Source organism: Phoenix dactylifera, chromosome 9 (genome assembly GCF_051530095.1).
Source record: "Phoenix dactylifera cultivar Ajwa chromosome 9, Ajwa_hap1_PhDact_Kaust_v1.1, whole genome shotgun sequence".
Taxonomy (NCBI): Eukaryota; Viridiplantae; Streptophyta; class Magnoliopsida; order Arecales; family Arecaceae; genus Phoenix; species Phoenix dactylifera.
In genome coordinates, this window is record NC_143198.1 from 6986288 (window position 1) to 7003435 (window position 17148).

Genomic DNA, 17148 nt, shown 5'->3' on the forward strand with positions numbered 1-17148 from the left:
GTACCGCGAACCTTGGACTGTACCGTATCCATCAATAAGATATTACTATAATATTGAGATTTGGTTCGACATATAAGCTGAAACAGTCCATTCTGATCTGAAATGAATAGGGCTGTGCTGTACCACTCGATTTCGGGCAATACAAGATTAGAGGTGAAAAAAAATCAGAATCCCCTATTGGTATGTGATACATATCGTAATAATCGTAAACACAGTACCAATTTTGGCTTTGCATACCTTGCTCCAACCAGCATCCAAGTTATCAGCGGATAACCTAAGCTGACATTTAAACATTAAGCTATTGATTTAGCCATCATACAGGCAATACTTTGCAGGCAATTTAATTATTCAACTGTCTTAAAAACCTTCACTGCCATCCCATTCTGTTTCTCCATCTTGCTGTTACGATTCTCCAGATCTTAAGAAATATAAAAAAGATTAATTCTTCTGAAAAGGCATAAACTAGAGCTCATAAATTCAGTCTTCGCATCTAAGGATTCAATGACATTCAGATCAGAAGTTGGAAAACACTTTTTCTCATTCGTCAATCAATGTACCGCAATACCATGAAGTCATTGATATCTCTACGTCATTACATCTTCCAGCATAACAGAAACTGCATTGGAAAGCTTGGAGCTCCCATTAAGCTCAAAGATCTATTGAATGCCCACCAGCATACTCAGGCTCATGTGCCTTGCATGTTCGAATACAATAAAACCCTGGAAAGACACATCTCTTCTCTCTCCCCAAGGCAAATTACCGCAGAAGCCATGAAATTCTAATACCTGATATAACAGGTACAAATACCTATTGCAGAGGTATCTCGAGGTCAGGTCTTTGGTCTAGCCCATCTGTTGTCGAACCATCAGGAAAGGCATCAGGATATGTTGCTTTTAGCTTTGCTTTCATGCTTCTGCAGCTCAAATAGCCCAACAAATTAGCATATGCATGGACACAAACGCAAACAAATTACAACTGCAGATATCCTGTCAGAACATGTAAAAGCACAAAAAAATATTCATGACAGAAAACAAAAACATCATTTATCTACCAAGATATCTGAAAATTAGTCATAGAAATGCATGGCTCCTGCTCCTTTCAACCACATAACCAAACAGAACAAAAAATTGTTCAACAACACTGTTTACCAATATATTCAACTAGTCCGTCCAATCACACATCAAGATACATATGGCGCAAAAAATTGTTCCAAGGGAAGAAAGAGCAACATGACACATTGCATACCTTAATTTTGTAAAAATGTGGTCTAGATCAGACTTTATAGACTTTAAAAGCTGAGTATTTCCTGCAAAGTCACCAGATACCTCAGCATAACATCGCTCTGAGTACTCATTAAAATGTGCCAAGACTGCATTACTATCTTGCAGTCTTCCCAATCTGCAATGAAGCAGCATAAACAAAATGATTTGCCTTCAGCTATTTTAATCCTAATAGAGTAAAACTTTAAATCCAAATAGATATTACTAACAAGACACCTGTAACATTAAAATGGCTACAAAGTGAAGAGGTAAAGTAGCTCGGAAATGGATTAGTTTCAACTTTCCAGCTATGATAGACATAGGATTGATGTTTACTTATATAGGGTCAGGAGTCATGACCAGGAGATCTAAAGAGAACTTAACATCATCTTAAATCTTCTCAAACAAGGAAAGCTCAACAATGTAGGCAGAAAACACATGCGACAAAACAAATTGAAACATTCTATTTATCAAAAGAATAGCTCAACCACCACAAGGACAAGGGAAAGCTTGCTCCTTATCAAACTATAAATCATGAAAAGTACTGCTTGCATACAAGTTTCTCCCTTGAGGATAACTATGACCAAACGAGTCCAGAAGATTACTTACCTTCCATTGTGAATGTAACATCTTACTCTTTAACATATAGTGAAATTATCAATAAGATACCTGTGAATAGTCATCCATGAAAAATTGATAGCTTAATCCATATAATGGTATGGTTAAGTTGCTTAAGCAATGCATAAGAAGCTTTAAGTCTTGAAGAAGGGATTTGATTCAAGAGTCAAGTCTATATCATACTGCACCATGCAGTTGTTAGCATGTAAGTAGAGCATATATCAATACAAGCATGTATCAGTTTACAATGTAAGAAATAAGGTCCGCCGTATTGGTACCGGTCGGCGTACCGGTGGCGGACGGTACTGGTACGTACTGGCCCGTACCGGTCTCGTTGAATGGCTGAGTTTTGAGGTTCCACATACTGGCATGTACCGGTCACGTACCGGTCCGTATCGATCTCGTACCAGTCCCGTACCGGTTCTCCAATGATGAGCTCCCGGTACCAAATTCCACGCTGATCCGGTACCGATTCAGGGCGGTACCGGTACGACCGGCCCGTACCGGCCAGTACGGCAGACCTTGGTAAAAAGTCTTCTTATAGCACATTAACTGATAAGCTGTGATGGACAAAAACGGGTCATTTTTGGTTGATATGCAAACTTATAGCTAAAACCTATTTTGAAGTGAATATATCACTCAAGTCGGTTATTCATGTTAGCCTATATGTTACACTTTGGACTCTCGTACTGCTTATGTACACAATAGAATATCAAGACTTTGAGAGGCTACAGTTAAAGGCTCATATAATTCCTGCTTGAATACTCATATCATGTCATTTTATTACTATTATATTAAAAAAGACAAAAAATTAGATCTCTCCAAGCAACCTTTTTAACATGCATTGTTGTATTGTCAAAGTCAGATACCATTTTGTTTTAGTATATGCTAGCCATAATCATAATCATAGTCATCTAGCCTTTTTCAAACTATTTAGGATCGGCTTTATGGATCCTCATTTGCCAAGTATTCCTATGACCACCTTTGACGTTACTCCAAGTTTCTACATATCCTTCCTCATAACCTCTATCCATGTCATCTTAGATCTTCCCCTCCTTTTCCTTACTAATAGATACTTCTCAACACTATACTATAACTCACAATCTTGTCCATCCATGAACCAAATAATGCTGGGTTCATCATAATACTCAGTCCAAACAATCCATGTATCCATATATTAGATTGGGGCCACAAACATCACAATTTACCCAACATAATCCCCTGTAAGATTCTCGCTCTCCCTTGATCCCAACCATATCCTTATCTCAGTCATTGGCATCAACCATCTACCTACCTGGCCACTAGGTTGGCGTTGAGATCTATAACTTCTATTACATGTGTAATTCACAGCTCAAAATTAGTTTCCTTATGCTCTTCTACATATCGCAATGATAACTTCTTTCAGTCCATTGAAGTTTTGAGTTCATAAAAAAGTGAACCATGAGTTAATAAACTTGCACAAAATCTTGTTTACTAATAGGTTTAATAAAGCACATCAAACTTTCAAAATTTGCTGACCCAAGGTCACATACAGTTGTAGCATATAATTAATAGCTATATGTATAAAATTCTTAAGTTTGATAGAGAGAATAATATGAACAAAGGGAATGGGGGTGGATGCAAGAGAAAGATGAGCATCACACTAACAACAACTTCTCATGGGCTCTACTATTAAAGAGAACTATGCTAGAAACCTAGGAACAATGTTAATAATACCTGAAGTAAATGATTAACATTTACTAAATTATAAGATTCCACTAAGTTCACTCCAATTACATGAAGAGCAAGAAAGAAAATATCTTCCCAAGAAGGAACAAATGAATACAAAAAAAGAAAAGAAGAAAGAGTACATCAGATCTCGAGATGATAAATCTCTTAAAAGTATATTCTCGTATGATATCGTCAATTGACTTGTTCCTTGGAAGTGGACCTACAGTCCTCTTAAAGTATGCCAAAAAAGAATCTCACAAATTGTTTGCTTTATGTCAGAAATGAAACAACAGCATGGAATCAGGCTTCGTTATTGATGAAAAAGAACACACAAATGGAATGGCCATAAAATTGGGTTTGATGGGCAACACTTCAGCTGTTGAGCCTATTTCATCTGGGAAATTCTTCTTGAGAGCATGGGCATGAGAACAATATTGAATCACAAAAATTCTTCAGCAGTCATACAAGCTTTAGCGACAAGCTAATGTACGATATAATTGGAAGGTCACTTTACCTATTTATGCAATTCTTCATTACTAATAATATTCCATTTTAGAAGATCTCTAGAAGATTAACCATATAATAATGTTGCCAATACAATAAACGCCTTACATATCATGATGGTGTATATTGAACAGTATTGGATCATACCAACCTATCTCGTATACCATGTACTGTCGCTTAGTCTAGTTCATAAATTATTCTATCAGATTCTTCAGGACACCTAATTACGCAACACCTGCATCCTTTGTAAACATTGTTGCTCATTTAATGTGACATGCTTTTGCACTATTCTTTCAAAGAGGGCTTTCTTCTCGATTTTATATATTTGAGTGGAGCCATGAGATACAAGCACTGACCATTTATTTGGCGCACACTTTGGCCTTTGTTATGAATGGTACTACTTAACATCGATTTCTCACTTACATTTATGATTTCCACAAGCTTAGTTTCATGTTTTTCACAATCTGACTTTCTTGAGTTTTCTCCTGCACCTAATTCTTTGGATATAACCACATCACAATCTTCATCAAACAGAGCCCGGACAGATTCTAGTTTTGCACGTCTGTTAAAGATTATTCTCCTTCTACTGACTGACAAAAAATTAACCACCAGAGAAAGTTAGAGAAACTATGCAACTAGGGAGTGGTATAACTAGCACATTGATATCCCACTAGAAGAACAAATTTAACCACAGATATTGCATGGGATCAAGCAATTACATCTATGAATAGAACAATAGCAACATCGATCATGCAAGTTTGCATAATCTGCTTCTAGACTTGATGATTCACATGAGATGGGTCAAGCGTTACATATATTACCAACTCTTATCACATTCACACTATAAGCTATGGAAATAACATATAAAAGCTTAAAAATGTATGAACAACCTAAAAAAAGGATGTTTCAAAATCAATCATAGATTAAGCTCTTAGAGAATCATAACCTACGGCATTCCAACTCAATTATCAAGGAATTTAAATATGCCCCATTGACCAGACAAACCTAATTCGAGACAAAGTTCAATCCCTACCGCCAATTCCACCGTTCCAATTATTATAATCTAGACTCAAGAACAGTAAAACAAACAAATAGATCAGAGAGCACAGATCATCCTCAAAAATTAAAGAGAGAATTATTTCAAGGATCGAAAAACCCAAAGAAAGATTACATGAGATGTTGGAGTTGCTTCACGGATTCGACCTCCTCGCCATTAATTAGTGTTTTGAACTGCCGCGAGACCTCCTCCGACGCTGCCCTTATCGTCTCCCTCTCCTCCTCCCCCATCTCCCTCTCCCTTTCCCTCTCCCTTCTTTTAGCCCTAAACTAACAAGAACTTGGGGGAAAACCCAACCTACCCGGCTCTCGTTAACTCTACCCACCTCCGCCGATCCACCACACCTGAAAATAAACCGCGGGTCCCACAGGAAGCAAATCGCAACCGTCCATCTAGTGCGGACCCACACTGTACTCCCCCTGGTTAAAAACGCGATTCCCGGCTCTCCAAATACCAACGCGTTTCACGCATAATTTTAGACGCAGTTTTCTTATCCATGTTGAAATTAACCCCCTAATGAAAAACCCTAAAAAGCCCTGCTAGGGAATTATGAGATCCGGGAAACCGAATCGCCTCGATCTCCAGTTCTGGGAGTGGTCAAATCGGTGAACGGAGGAGGCCCTAATTCCCCTCGGATAGGCCTCATCAGGCCATGATGATGCTCTCACTCTCCGAACCCTAGTCCCCCCTCCGACCCCAATTAGGCACCGGGATCCTCGCCGGCCTCCAACCAGGTGCTGCTGCCCAAGCCCTGCGCACGCCAGTCTTGTCACTCAGAGAGAGAGAGAGAGAAGAAACAAGGGAGGAGTTGGTGGTGGACGGATTCGCTGCCGCGGATCGAGATTTGGGGAAAAAGCTGGGGGACAAAAGCGCAAGCCCACGCCTTTAGAGAGAGAGAGAGGCTCGAAAACCATGGCTTCCGTCCCCGTGCCTCAGCAGAGCCCCATGACACTGAGAGCGCGCGCGCAAGCGAGCGAGCGAGCACTTTAGGTCTTTAACACGCCTCGAGACTTTTTTTTAAGTTTGGTAAGGACGCCTCGAGACTTAAAACACCTCCCTCCTAAGCCTAAGTTTAGCTCGGCTCTACACTCTTGTCTCCATTAACGACGTGGTAGATTTACCGGTATCCGTAGCTTAAAATCACCGCCGCATGCATGGCTACAGACCACATCACATCCATCCATTCCCCATCCATGCATGCATGCTATGGCATAAATAAAATCACCAAGTGGCCATCTCAGTGGCAGTTTGGTAATTTCGAGGAAGCGTAGGGGGCGTTGTGGGTGGCGGACAGGGTGCGTCATGCGCATGCCTCTGAGCGCCTGGCGCGCCTGACGGGTGCGTAGAGCGAGGCTTTTGAGGACGGTTGGCGAGGAGACCACGGGCTCACTAAATTCCGACGCGTGTCCAATGAGGCCTGGTGCGGAAAAGGTGGGCCCACACGACAGCGACGGAAGCAGAACCGGCAGGCGCTGCGCCTGCCATCGACCCCGCTAATTCCCGACCACGCTGAGCCATCGATCCGTACGTAACTCCCGTACCATCCCAGCCGTCCCATCAATGCTCTCCAAAACCCCTACTTTTTTTTCTTTTCTTTTTTTTGGGTTTTTCCTGCGATTGGACATCCGTAACCGTCTGATTCACGATCCCCTGTCAGAGATGCCATCACGCGATCAAATCGTGGCACCGCTAGGAGGGAATAATCTATGTAATATGGCATCATGTCAAGGGCATTTAGGTAAAAAATCTCCGTAATTAATGAGTAAAGCCTTAATGACGTGGCGTTCCGGCGGCATTGATTTCACGGCGGGGACGGAGAAGGAAGCGATGCTGATTCGAGCGTACCGACAGAATGGAGGTAAGGGAGTGAAACCACGCCGTGTCTGATAACGTGTAAACTGTCACGCCTGAGGGCCCAACTGCACCATTTATATTTTATAATAGTTGGTCGCCAGGGAGATGACCATGTCACGGTTAGGTGGATCCCAGAGAAGACATGAATGGGTGCATCAAATGCAGGGTTGCTTGCAGGAATAAAGCTGCTAATTTGGAAGGAAGGGCATTAATCTATGGGCGAGTGATTTGGTGTCTCTGTTATTAGAGTAATAAATAATTATGAGCGCGGGGTGGATGAAGAAGAGATAATGTAGTCAAATCGGGGGCTCTGGGTGCTGTCGGGGGACAAAGATTTATATGCTGATGATACGATCCTTGTCTCTCTCTGGGTCTATTACATTATTTTTTTTTTTTTCGGTTAGTGGGGTGGGCGTACTGAGATAATGTCGTAGGTGCGAGGGATGGCTAACGACAAGAGGCCAATTCCTGTCAAATCATACGGTCATCATAAGCTTTTTTTTTTTACTTCAAAAAAATTAGCCCGGGATGCAATTAGAAACGGGAGGCATGGCCTATGGGAGGCTACGGGCGCTGGGTGGAAGCAAGACACGGAATGCAGGGGTGGGGAGATGAGTGGATCGGGGCCGTCGATGGTTGATTGGACAGGGATGGATGTGATGTCAACTACAGTCGAATCAGATCGAGAAGGCGTTGGCTTCCGTTTGGAAGGACGGCTGTCGGATTTAATGGAGTCGGGTATCGAGCACAGTTCCGTCTCTGACCGTATGCGGCCTTTGGTTCGATGTCTGGTGTATAATTTTGTCTGTAATCTAAACCAGATTTTGTGCACCAACACCTCAATGCTGAATAATGCGACCATACCCGTCAAACTGAACTTAATGCAGGGCCACCAACCTCGCCTCAAGGATTAAAATCTTGTGGTGATATCACCATTAAAATTTTTTCATCAATTTATAAAAATAATTTACCTGTATGCCTGTGTGATTGTTTTTTTTTTTGCTAAAAAAAAAGAAAAGGAGGGTGAGGAGTTCCTTCCCCACATAGCAACCCCAACCCCCTCTCTGGTGAAGAATGTTAGATGCGGATAGATAGAATGGCCATCCTTACTTATATCCTCACCCCAGCACCATCTAAATAAATGTCTGTGTGATTGTTTAAGAAATACAAATTTAATGTATTCCAAGAAGCAAATCAAGCTACTGATTGGGACGTCTCTTTTGCTGCATACTATTTTGGAGAGATTTTTTTGATCCGCTTTGTATCTATTTCTAGAGTATTTTGTTTCTTGATGTTGATGGCAATGCTCAAAAAAAAAATATCTCATATTAGACACAGAGCCTGGCAAGGGAATGGCACTCGAGACGGCTATAAAATATAACACGTGAAGACTCTGGCATGGCAAGGAATGGCACTCGAGACAAATACCGTCCTCCAAATTATACAAATTTTCTAGAAGCTCTTAGGGAAGGTCCGTAACACTGGTAATAAGTATAGACCCGCAACAAGGTTACCGTGTTTGTTTTCCTAGGGGTGGTGAGTTCCATACAGTGCCACTGGATACTGGTTTAAGCAGCAGTGTTCAGTATCATCGGCCAATTATTGCAAAAAAACACAATGCAGCCAGGACTGGTATAGTTCAAGTTGACATGGTCACAAAGGTTTTGTCAATGGGGTCACTCCATCCAACTATGTAAACCAAAGTAAAGAGAGTACAAGGTCTGTCAAAGGTCAGAAAGACACGAGGTTTATAAGAAACACATGGGAATCAAACACTCAGCAGAGAAAGAGTTGAATCACCTCTATCGGGTATCTTAATGACACATGGTTGAGGAACAATCATATACAGGACCAGATCACATTGTTCAGGTAATTGACATCTATAGATAGCATAGAGAGAGACAAAGATAAATATATATCAGAATGGAATAGGTTTAGAGAACATCGTGAGCTTAGATCCCCCTGCACGCCTTAAACGAACTGATGTTGGCAACGATAAACAACGAGGAGCTGCACTGGATGCTGGCAATACGAGTATATAACATGGGAAAACAATAAAAGGTATATGATCAGGGCATCAATATGCCGGAGCAAAGGAAAAACAGGAGGCATTAAACACCACAAAGCATCATCTTAGCATAATACTGGTCTGATGTTCCCATAACATAGATGACAGGTCCCAGGAGAAGGCCTCAGTTGATCCATATAAGTTGTCCAAAAGCATAAGATTACATAGATAAGGATGCTGGAGTTCATCCAGGAACAACATACTAGGACAGCTAAAGCCACTGGTGGCTCAAACAAAAGACCAATTCACGAACATGAAAGCCAGGCAATGGTGCGAGTCCTCGTCATTCAGTACTTTCCATGCCACAGCCTGTTCGTAGGACACAGGTCTACCCATGCTCGACAAGCAGATGCCAGCAGGGAGATAAGCAGAGCCCTACAAGGGAATGAGCATGGAAGGCAGTGAGATTGAAAGAACCAACCACAGAAAGGTACAAGAAGATCTAAAAGCAGTTCAGTCCTCTTCTTACCTCTTGCATTATCTTGTTAAACTCTGAGCAAAGTACCTTCCGACCACTATCATCAAGAATCTTCTCCAGCGTAACATCTTGCAGAGCTATAAGCGTGGTTTCCAGCATGTCGAGACCTGCTTGATTTGCAAAGCTAAAAACCGGGGAAGACTGCAGCAGATGTACAAATGGTGTTAGAAAGTGACAGAGAAAAACTTAATTTGCGTGATAAAGCACCAAGGAAAATGGAATTCTATAATCCATTGAAGTCGTTTGAAGAAGACTTTTCAAAGTCTGAAGGAAAATTTACACTTGCCTTCAAAGAACAGCACATGATTGCGTCAGAATGATGCCACAGGAGTTTCAGCAAGGAGTCACTGCCCGCTTGGGAGTCAGCACGGAGGAGCTCAACTCCAGTGTGAAACCTGAGATATTTTGAAACAATGGCAATGCAAATGAGCCTCAATGGTGATTAGAGATTATCCACGAAATTTGACAGTTAGAATTTACTCAGTATATATTGATAGAGAGGATTGATCTTTAAATGGCACAAACTTCTTTTGAGAGAATTAAATGGCACTGACTTGGAAATAGTATACTTGTGAGAAAGATTAGAAAGATGTGGCAGAACAGAATAATATTTTGTCCCCATGGAATGATGTTCAAGTGCCTAAAACCAAAACAAAGGAAGCTTGATAGCTGCAGTTGTTTTTTCTAGACCTTATGTGCTTTAATGAAGCTAATTATCGGATCTATCAAATATCAAAGATTATCAGAACAAGAACATTTTTCAAATTGCAAAAAACTGTGGTGGCCAAAATACAACTAAAATCATAACCACAACGATAACCATCAAGTTCTTCCCCAACCATTCATGGTCAGGTTTACAAATACAAACCAACTAATGCAAATAAGCAACATGACAAAGGAGTTGTATACTTCATAGAGTGAATTATGTGGCTTTTAAGTGGCCTCTACTAAAGTATATGACTAGAAACATTTTGGTGTTTTTAAAGTTCAAGCAACAGTTCATTTGTTAAAGATTAAAATTCTTAATTCAACTCAGTCAAATGATTCAGCATGCAACATTTATAAATGAAAATAATAATATAAAAGGCATTACCTGTAGCTCCGGGAAATCCATCGTGCTAGAGTGTGTGCTTCAGGCGAACCAGGAGGATGTTTCATCCCTATCTGTGAGCCAAGCCTTGAAGGTGCGATTGCCATTGCAACTCTCTGAACTGAGGCCACCACACTTCTAACATATTGCCGTGCCATTGCTGCCACACTTTCCCGGAGATGATTCTCATATGTGAATTGGAATGCAATTGTCAGGACAGACCTCAAGTTATAAGTGTCTGAAGCATTTTCACTAGAAGAGCGGGCTGCAGCACCAGATCCAACTTCAAGCGTGGATGCCAGGTCAAGGGTTCGATTGGCAGTCGGTGCATCCTGCCACAGAAATGTAGCCATTTGAAATCATGCTATTTGATACAAAACCATTGAACATCTAGATGCATTTGTTGGATAAAGAAATGTTAGCGGAGTCACAATATTCAGAGATAATAGAACTGCATGCATTGTGCATGAAAGTATCAAATCTTTATCATTTAGTTCAATTTAGTTAACAGTTGGGTGCATGGCATGTGTTTTTCTTAATACCGATGCCTATGAGGACTAATGGAAGGCAAAAGGAAGTCCAACAACATGGGCAAGCTAGCCATATGACAAAAACAGAAGATGATTGTCAAACCATAACATAACATTAAAAGAAAAGGACAAGCACTTGAATGGCATTTGTAACATGGAGAAAATGAAATCAATTATATAGATCAAATCTAGGAAGCCGATCATGGAGAAAATAATGGCCCATAAACTAATAATTTCTTTAAATAGTAAACAAGTTGAGTTACCCAACTGTTTTAGGATCCAGCGGAATGACACGAAATCCTGAGGGAAGTAAGGGGGCATCATCTGCAAAAGATTCATCTATAGGCGCAAATACAAGCTGTGCGCAGGCACCAACTGCATTTTCATCAACACCACTGCACAGCTGCCATTATAAGGGAAGAAATTAAGCAAACCGATGTCTGATTCCAAAGCATACAGACCATCATCATATTTCAAAAGACAAACCTGCAGCAAATACATGTCTCTTGACAAAACTACTTCATCTTGGTTGAACCCATGGCCCTCGAGCCTAATCACCTCCAGAAACTAGAATTACAAGCAGATAAATCATTGTTGTCATAAGACATATACATTGAAAATGTACCATGAGCACATGGAATTGCCTTTTGCTGAAGGCTGAAGGGTTACCTCTTCATGTTCAATGGTATGAGCAAGAGGTAGTATAACTTGACCACCCAGAAAACCACTACTAGCCCTCACACCAGGAACTGCATATGGGCAAGCCCTCAAGGATGCAGCAGAATAAGCATCAACAGCACAGTCAGCCCACTCAGAACGGTGCTCCCTCAGAAAACGAACGAGTAGAGCAGGAGGCACATTCTACATCACCCAAAACAATGAATTACTTTATTCAGGTTTGGTCCAGAAAAAAAAAATGATGCCTGTATTAACTGAACACACCCATCAAAAGTAAAAGGAGGTTTCCTAACTGTTTTCTAAAATTTCTGGTGATAATATAGTATCTCTAAAAAGCACAGTCAAACTATAAAATGTATTTAATTCATATATGCAATAACATAAAACCATTCCATTTTCTTTTGCCAATATATAGCTCTAAGATTGAGTCAAACCTGCAGCAACATGGACGCCTTTGCACACAAGATGCCACCACCCATGGCAGAAAACATTGTTGAAGAGTTGACATGCGATCCAAGAAGCTTGTTTGGTGATGCATTTATAGCAATAGTTACATCCTCAACCCCATCACTACCCATTAAGGACCAACCATCATCGGCGAAGCCATTCACAGCATCATTGAAACCTCTGAATTTATTCCAGTTGGATTTCAAGTCAAATGAAAATGAAGGTAAGCAAGAGGTAATGAACCAACGGCATGTGACACCAAGTAGTTTACCTGCTCAGTCTCTGGCTAAAGGTCCTCAATACAGCAGGTTGACGCCCCCCACCATATGAAATTTCACCACTTGTTTCTAGTGCAATTTGCCGTATATTACGCAATGCCTAATAAAACAAATCCAAAAGTAAATCAACTACACTCGCATTATATGAGCACAGACAAGCTTGTATTAAGACAAGAAACATACAGCAATGGTCATTTTCTGTGCTAGAATTTTTGGTGACTCATACAAGGGCCTCAGTACCTCGGGCACGCTCCAGGCCTAAAGCATAAGGTAGGAAAAAATCCATAAAATGAAATTTCAATAATGGACGAGATGATAAGGAGTTCAAGCATAAAAAAACCTTACATCCAAATCAATATGATCGACAATGTGAATCATTGAACCACCACCCTCACATGGTCGAATTAGATAACCACTGGGAAGCATCTCAGCTCTAACAAAGTTCGGAGCAGGTGGACCAGCAGGACCACCAGTGGAAGGAGTCAATGATCTCTCACAGATCTACAAGAAATATTACAGCATGAGGCTTAATATAACAGGGATTTTTTAAAACAAAAAAGATAAGACAATGAGAGCAATAAGGGGCATAACTCGAATAGAAAGTTTAATGTCTTCACAAAAAATAAAAATTTGTAAAATAATAAAAGAGTTACATTTCCTGAAATTAAAGTATTTACCACAAGACTTCCATCTTCAAGACCTGTAGTGTATCTAAGCGTCCAAAAGTCTCGTGCCGATGCCAGAGTAGTAGGTGCATATGTCTAATATGAAAAAAGAGAACAATGCAGAAACGCCAAGTTATGACATTGCATCTCACAACATTCATAGACAACCAAGAAAATGTACTTTAAGACCATAAGCACAAACCTGCATATAAATAAGCTCAATATTCCCTCCATTTCCAGTAGGAATCACAGTCAGCACATCGAGGCAACGACAGTCACGATACCAAGATGGACGATCTTTGAGGATCTCTGCAACCTACAAAAGAACAATCTATCAATTGCACGCCGGGGTGAAAAAAGTACCAGTAGCTGATAAAATTCTGCAAGGATTGGCTTACCTTTGTGGGTTCTAGACTCACAAGACCACAGGCTCGTGCTGCCACCCCACTGCAATTGTGGGAAACAGCAATGATGCCAATAGAATCCGGACCAGGCTGCAATCATAAAACAACCAGAAAATTACAACTTGAGGTAAAACTTTAAGGAAACAAAAACTTTGAATAAAAGTCATTAAGATCTCCTCTATCACCTTCATCCCAACCATCTGAACCCAATCGACAGCAGTTCCAGTAGCTTTTGAAAGGAACTCTGCCAAGGTCTCCTCAGCAATTGCGAGTAGACTGTCAGAGAAATAACCACAGAAGGGGCAAGTAAGACAAAACGGAAACAATAAGACAAACTGATAGCAAACACTACAACTCGGATGATTCATTACCCAGCTGGGTTATTAGCATCCCTTTGCGGATGCTGAGGTGCTGGGTTTTGTTGATGGTGGTGCTGACCACTCGTCACTACAGACTCACAGCTTGTGTCTGTAGTTGCTACAGATGCCTGCATTGTGATAAACAGAGAGATCATTTTCCGAAGGAGATAAAAATGCATGCAAATATTACTGTTCTCAAGTAGAATAGTGACAGCCTTTTTTAAATGCTCCTCTTTGTAAACAAGAACTACAGAATAGGGCATTCTGGTTCACACAACTCTCTCTAGTCCCCAATAAGTATGGAAGTACCTGTTCGATCTAGTTAACAAATAATTGATCATCCTCGCAATCAGATATTTAAACACTAAAACTTTTGATTTAACCCAACTAACTTGATTATTAGATCAAGAAAGCCCCAAGTAAGCAATCTTCAGCCTCAGCACAATGTGTGAAGCTGAGCATGGCAACAACAAATGGGTACAGAGAACATACTAAACGATATAAAGAAGAAAACAAAACTACCAAAGCAAAAGATAGCATCAAAGGCCAGAGCAAAATATGATCCAGATGCATGTTAGTTTCAATCCTGGCAAAGGAAAGTAATGATACAGCATGCTTACATTATGTAGTTGCTGGCGCATATATCCATTCTCATAAACAAGTTGGGACACCTGCTTCTGCAGCCGGTCATTTTCCTCCATCAACAGCTTGTTCATGGCAGTCAGCTTTCTGTTAACCGTCTGGAGACGACTTGCTTCCTTCCTTTGTTTCTCGCGGCATCTATTTTCCAATGGTAAAATAACAAACATCAGAGGCTAACAAGTAAAACATAGAAGAAAGAAGAGCCTTCCAATAGCATTCAAAACCGACATGCCTCTTAATGCAATAGAATAACACCAAGAGAAACTACACATTAAACTACAGGCACATCAATTGATGGTACAAACTATTATTAAACAATGTCATCACTGTAGCCTAATTCAGAGTCATTCGCTCCTAAGCTGGTGTTGGTTCGCTACCCTACTCAATGATTACTGCAATATTTCATACCTAACGTTTTCAATGACAGAACCAGCTTCTAGTACCAATAACTCTGCTTCCCAACAATGCAATACGGAAAGGTAGCTTTCGTGTCAGGACCAGTTTCAAGGGAAGAGTAATGAACTTTCATGGTGAAGTCCATTCCTCCATTTTCTGGTAATAGTTCAGACCTCTTCCGTGAAGGCAGAACTTGACAACCAAAGAAAAAGCTTTTAAGATCAGTTTAACTCCTTTCCAAGTCCATCCAATGAATAGGTCTTAACAATTAGGACCACAAAAATAAATGTTTCCCTTCCAGTTACCGTACAATATGAATCCGGATGCAAATCTGTTGATTTTTTTATAGGGTTAAGCACAGTTAGAATGTCCGAGAACCATGGCAACCTTCTCATGAAGCAAACAAAACTGAAGAATGGGAATTTTTCAATCCAACAAAAATAAGAACAGAACGGCGGATAAAGATCCCAGATAGTTCACTAACTAAGCGAGCTGAATTTAAAATTTTATGTCCAATGACTCCAAAAAAAATTCCAGACAAAATGATGCAAAAAGTTCGGTATATTAATCATCAGCAGACATGAGTTTCAGAAAACACAATATGATATTTATTCGAGACAGTAAGTGTGGTACGAATAAGACGAACAAATATTTATGACGTAAGAAATGCTTCTTTATGGAAAAAAAACTAATACCCAAATTCTCGCAAATTTGTTTGAGGATTTCACCACAGGAAACCCATATGTTCTTGGAACAAACATTCTAACCACGAATTTGAAACTAAAAAAATGTAGTAAGACAACATTAAAATCGAAGTGATCTGGGCTTATAACAACGAATCACTCGAGCTAAATGTGCCACAGAACTACTGAAAACAAACGTGGCCGTTGGGGTATTTAGTTCGAAGAGGGAAAAAAGAAAACGCATCAAAATCCTCGTCAATTTCTTAAAGATCCATGCTTTCTAATCCATTACCCTTCTTCCACTAAAAATCAAACGAAAAAGAAGAACAAAAGAAATGGAAAAACCTAAAAATCTAAAAAGGAACCGTTTTTTTTTTCTTCACCAAATCCCACACCTGGCCTGGCTTTCTGGCCTCGTTTTTTTTTTTACCTGCGGTTCTGGAACCAGACTTTGATCTGCTTGGGCTCGATGTTAGCGAGAATCGGGCACTCCCGGATGAGCTGCTGCCGCCTCATGGAGCTGGGCTTGGGGCACTCGCTGTAGACCCTCTCGAGCGCCTCCACCTGCTCCGGCGTGTACCTCACATACTTCCCCGCTTCCATCCCCTGCTGCATCTTCCCCGCCTCCTTCCCCACTCCCTGCCCTGCCACCACCATCGCCATCTCCTCCTACCAAAAACCCCTAGCAAAAACCAACCTTTACCCCACCAGAAAACCCCAAAACACCTCTTTTCCGGCACCTCGGCAGCTGGAGAGAAGAAGCGCCGCCTCCCTCCGGCATCACAAGCTCAGACCCTCGCCCCCTCCGCCGGAACAGCCACAGCGGCGCGGCGGAACCGTATCCCTGGCTTCTCCCCGGCTCCCACGGCGGCCATTTGGAAAGAGATAAAGAGAGAGAGGAGGAAGAGGAAGAGGAGGTGGCGAAGAAGACGAGAGCGCTTTGGTGCTTCGCTTTCGCTTTATTTGGTTTTTTTAATCGCTCCCTCGCTGGCTGAGTGCAAGGCTTGGCGCTGCGGCCGGGGCCAACTTTAAAGTGGAGTGGCGATGCACGGGAGCGATTTATGGGCACGCTTTTGCGGGCTTCGCCTTGGTTTAAGAATTTTCTATTCTTTTGAACAATTTGGGGGGATTTTTTCCTTTCATTAGTGTTTTTTCTGTTTGCTTTACCTCGCTCCCCCCTCCTCCCTCTCTGCTGTCGCTGCCGCAGCTTATGCTGGTGCTGTCTGAGAAAAAGTACTTTCTCTCTCTTCAAAGTTTTTTCAAAAGATAAAATAAAAGAAAAGAATGAGATAGTTTAATAGGGGTGGATTTTAAAAAAGTTTGGTGGTGGTGTATGGGGGTATGGGCATGCATGGTATGCTTGTATGATGGGGGGCAGTAGTGGCATACATGCTTCCACCTCTAGCTGGCTAATTCCTCTCTCCTAGT

At 41.1% G+C, this 17148-nt stretch overlaps 2 protein-coding genes across 3 annotated transcripts; both read right to left on the reverse strand.

Annotated features, from left to right (window-relative positions):
• Window positions 1-483: 483 nt before the first annotated feature.
• LOC103710499 (kxDL motif protein) lies at window positions 484-6167 on the reverse strand. 2 transcript variants are annotated; one of them, XM_008796227.6, is made up of 3 exons: window positions 5263-6147; window positions 1246-1398; window positions 484-913 (listed from the first exon to the last, which is right to left on the reverse strand). In XM_008796227.6, the coding sequence occupies exons 1-3, from the start codon at window positions 5376-5378 to the stop codon at window positions 808-810; spliced, it is 375 nt and encodes a 124-aa protein (XP_008794449.3). In that variant the 5' UTR covers window positions 5379-6147; the 3' UTR covers window positions 484-807. The 2 variants fall into 2 exon arrangements, with proteins under 2 accessions (XP_008794449.3, XP_026661761.1); XM_026805960.4 differs by having other exon boundaries at window positions 854-986; window positions 5263-6167.
• A 2946-nt stretch (window positions 6168-9113) lies between these two features.
• On the reverse strand, window positions 9114-16920 carry LOC103710500 (homeobox-leucine zipper protein HOX32). Its single transcript, XM_008796230.6, has 18 exons — window positions 16151-16920; window positions 14620-14779; window positions 14012-14127; window positions 13826-13916; window positions 13635-13730; window positions 13439-13552; window positions 13249-13332; window positions 12917-13072; window positions 12755-12829; window positions 12565-12671; window positions 12281-12473; window positions 11838-12029; window positions 11655-11735; window positions 11437-11571; window positions 10642-10970; window positions 9835-9943; window positions 9540-9689; window positions 9114-9445 (listed from the first exon to the last, which is right to left on the reverse strand). The coding sequence occupies exons 1-18, from the start codon at window positions 16381-16383 to the stop codon at window positions 9299-9301; spliced, it is 2568 nt and encodes an 855-aa protein (XP_008794452.3). The 5' UTR covers window positions 16384-16920; the 3' UTR covers window positions 9114-9298.
• Window positions 16921-17148: the final 228 nt, after the last annotated feature.

Coding starts and splice junctions, on each gene's coding strand:
- LOC103710499 (XM_008796227.6), bottom strand. CDS start 5,378: ATGGGGGAGGAGGAGAGGGAGACGATAAGGGCAGCGTCGGAGGAGGTC. Junction 1,399..5,262: donor AAGCAACTCCAACATCTCAT/GTAATCTTTCTT, acceptor GCTTCATTGCAG/ATTGGGAAGACTGCAAGATA. Junction 914..1,245: donor CACATTTTTACAAAATTAAG/GTATGCAATGTG, acceptor TTTGAGCTGCAG/AAGCATGAAAGCAAAGCTAA.
- LOC103710500 (XM_008796230.6), bottom strand. CDS start 16,383: ATGGCGATGGTGGTGGCAGGGCAGGGAGTGGGGAAGGAGGCGGGGAAG. Junction 11,736..11,837: donor ATACCATTGAACATGAAGAG/GTAACCCTTCAG, acceptor TTGTAATTCTAG/TTTCTGGAGGTGATTAGGCT. Junction 10,971..11,436: donor TTCCGCTGGATCCTAAAACA/GTTGGGTAACTC, acceptor TTTCTGTGGCAG/GATGCACCGACTGCCAATCG.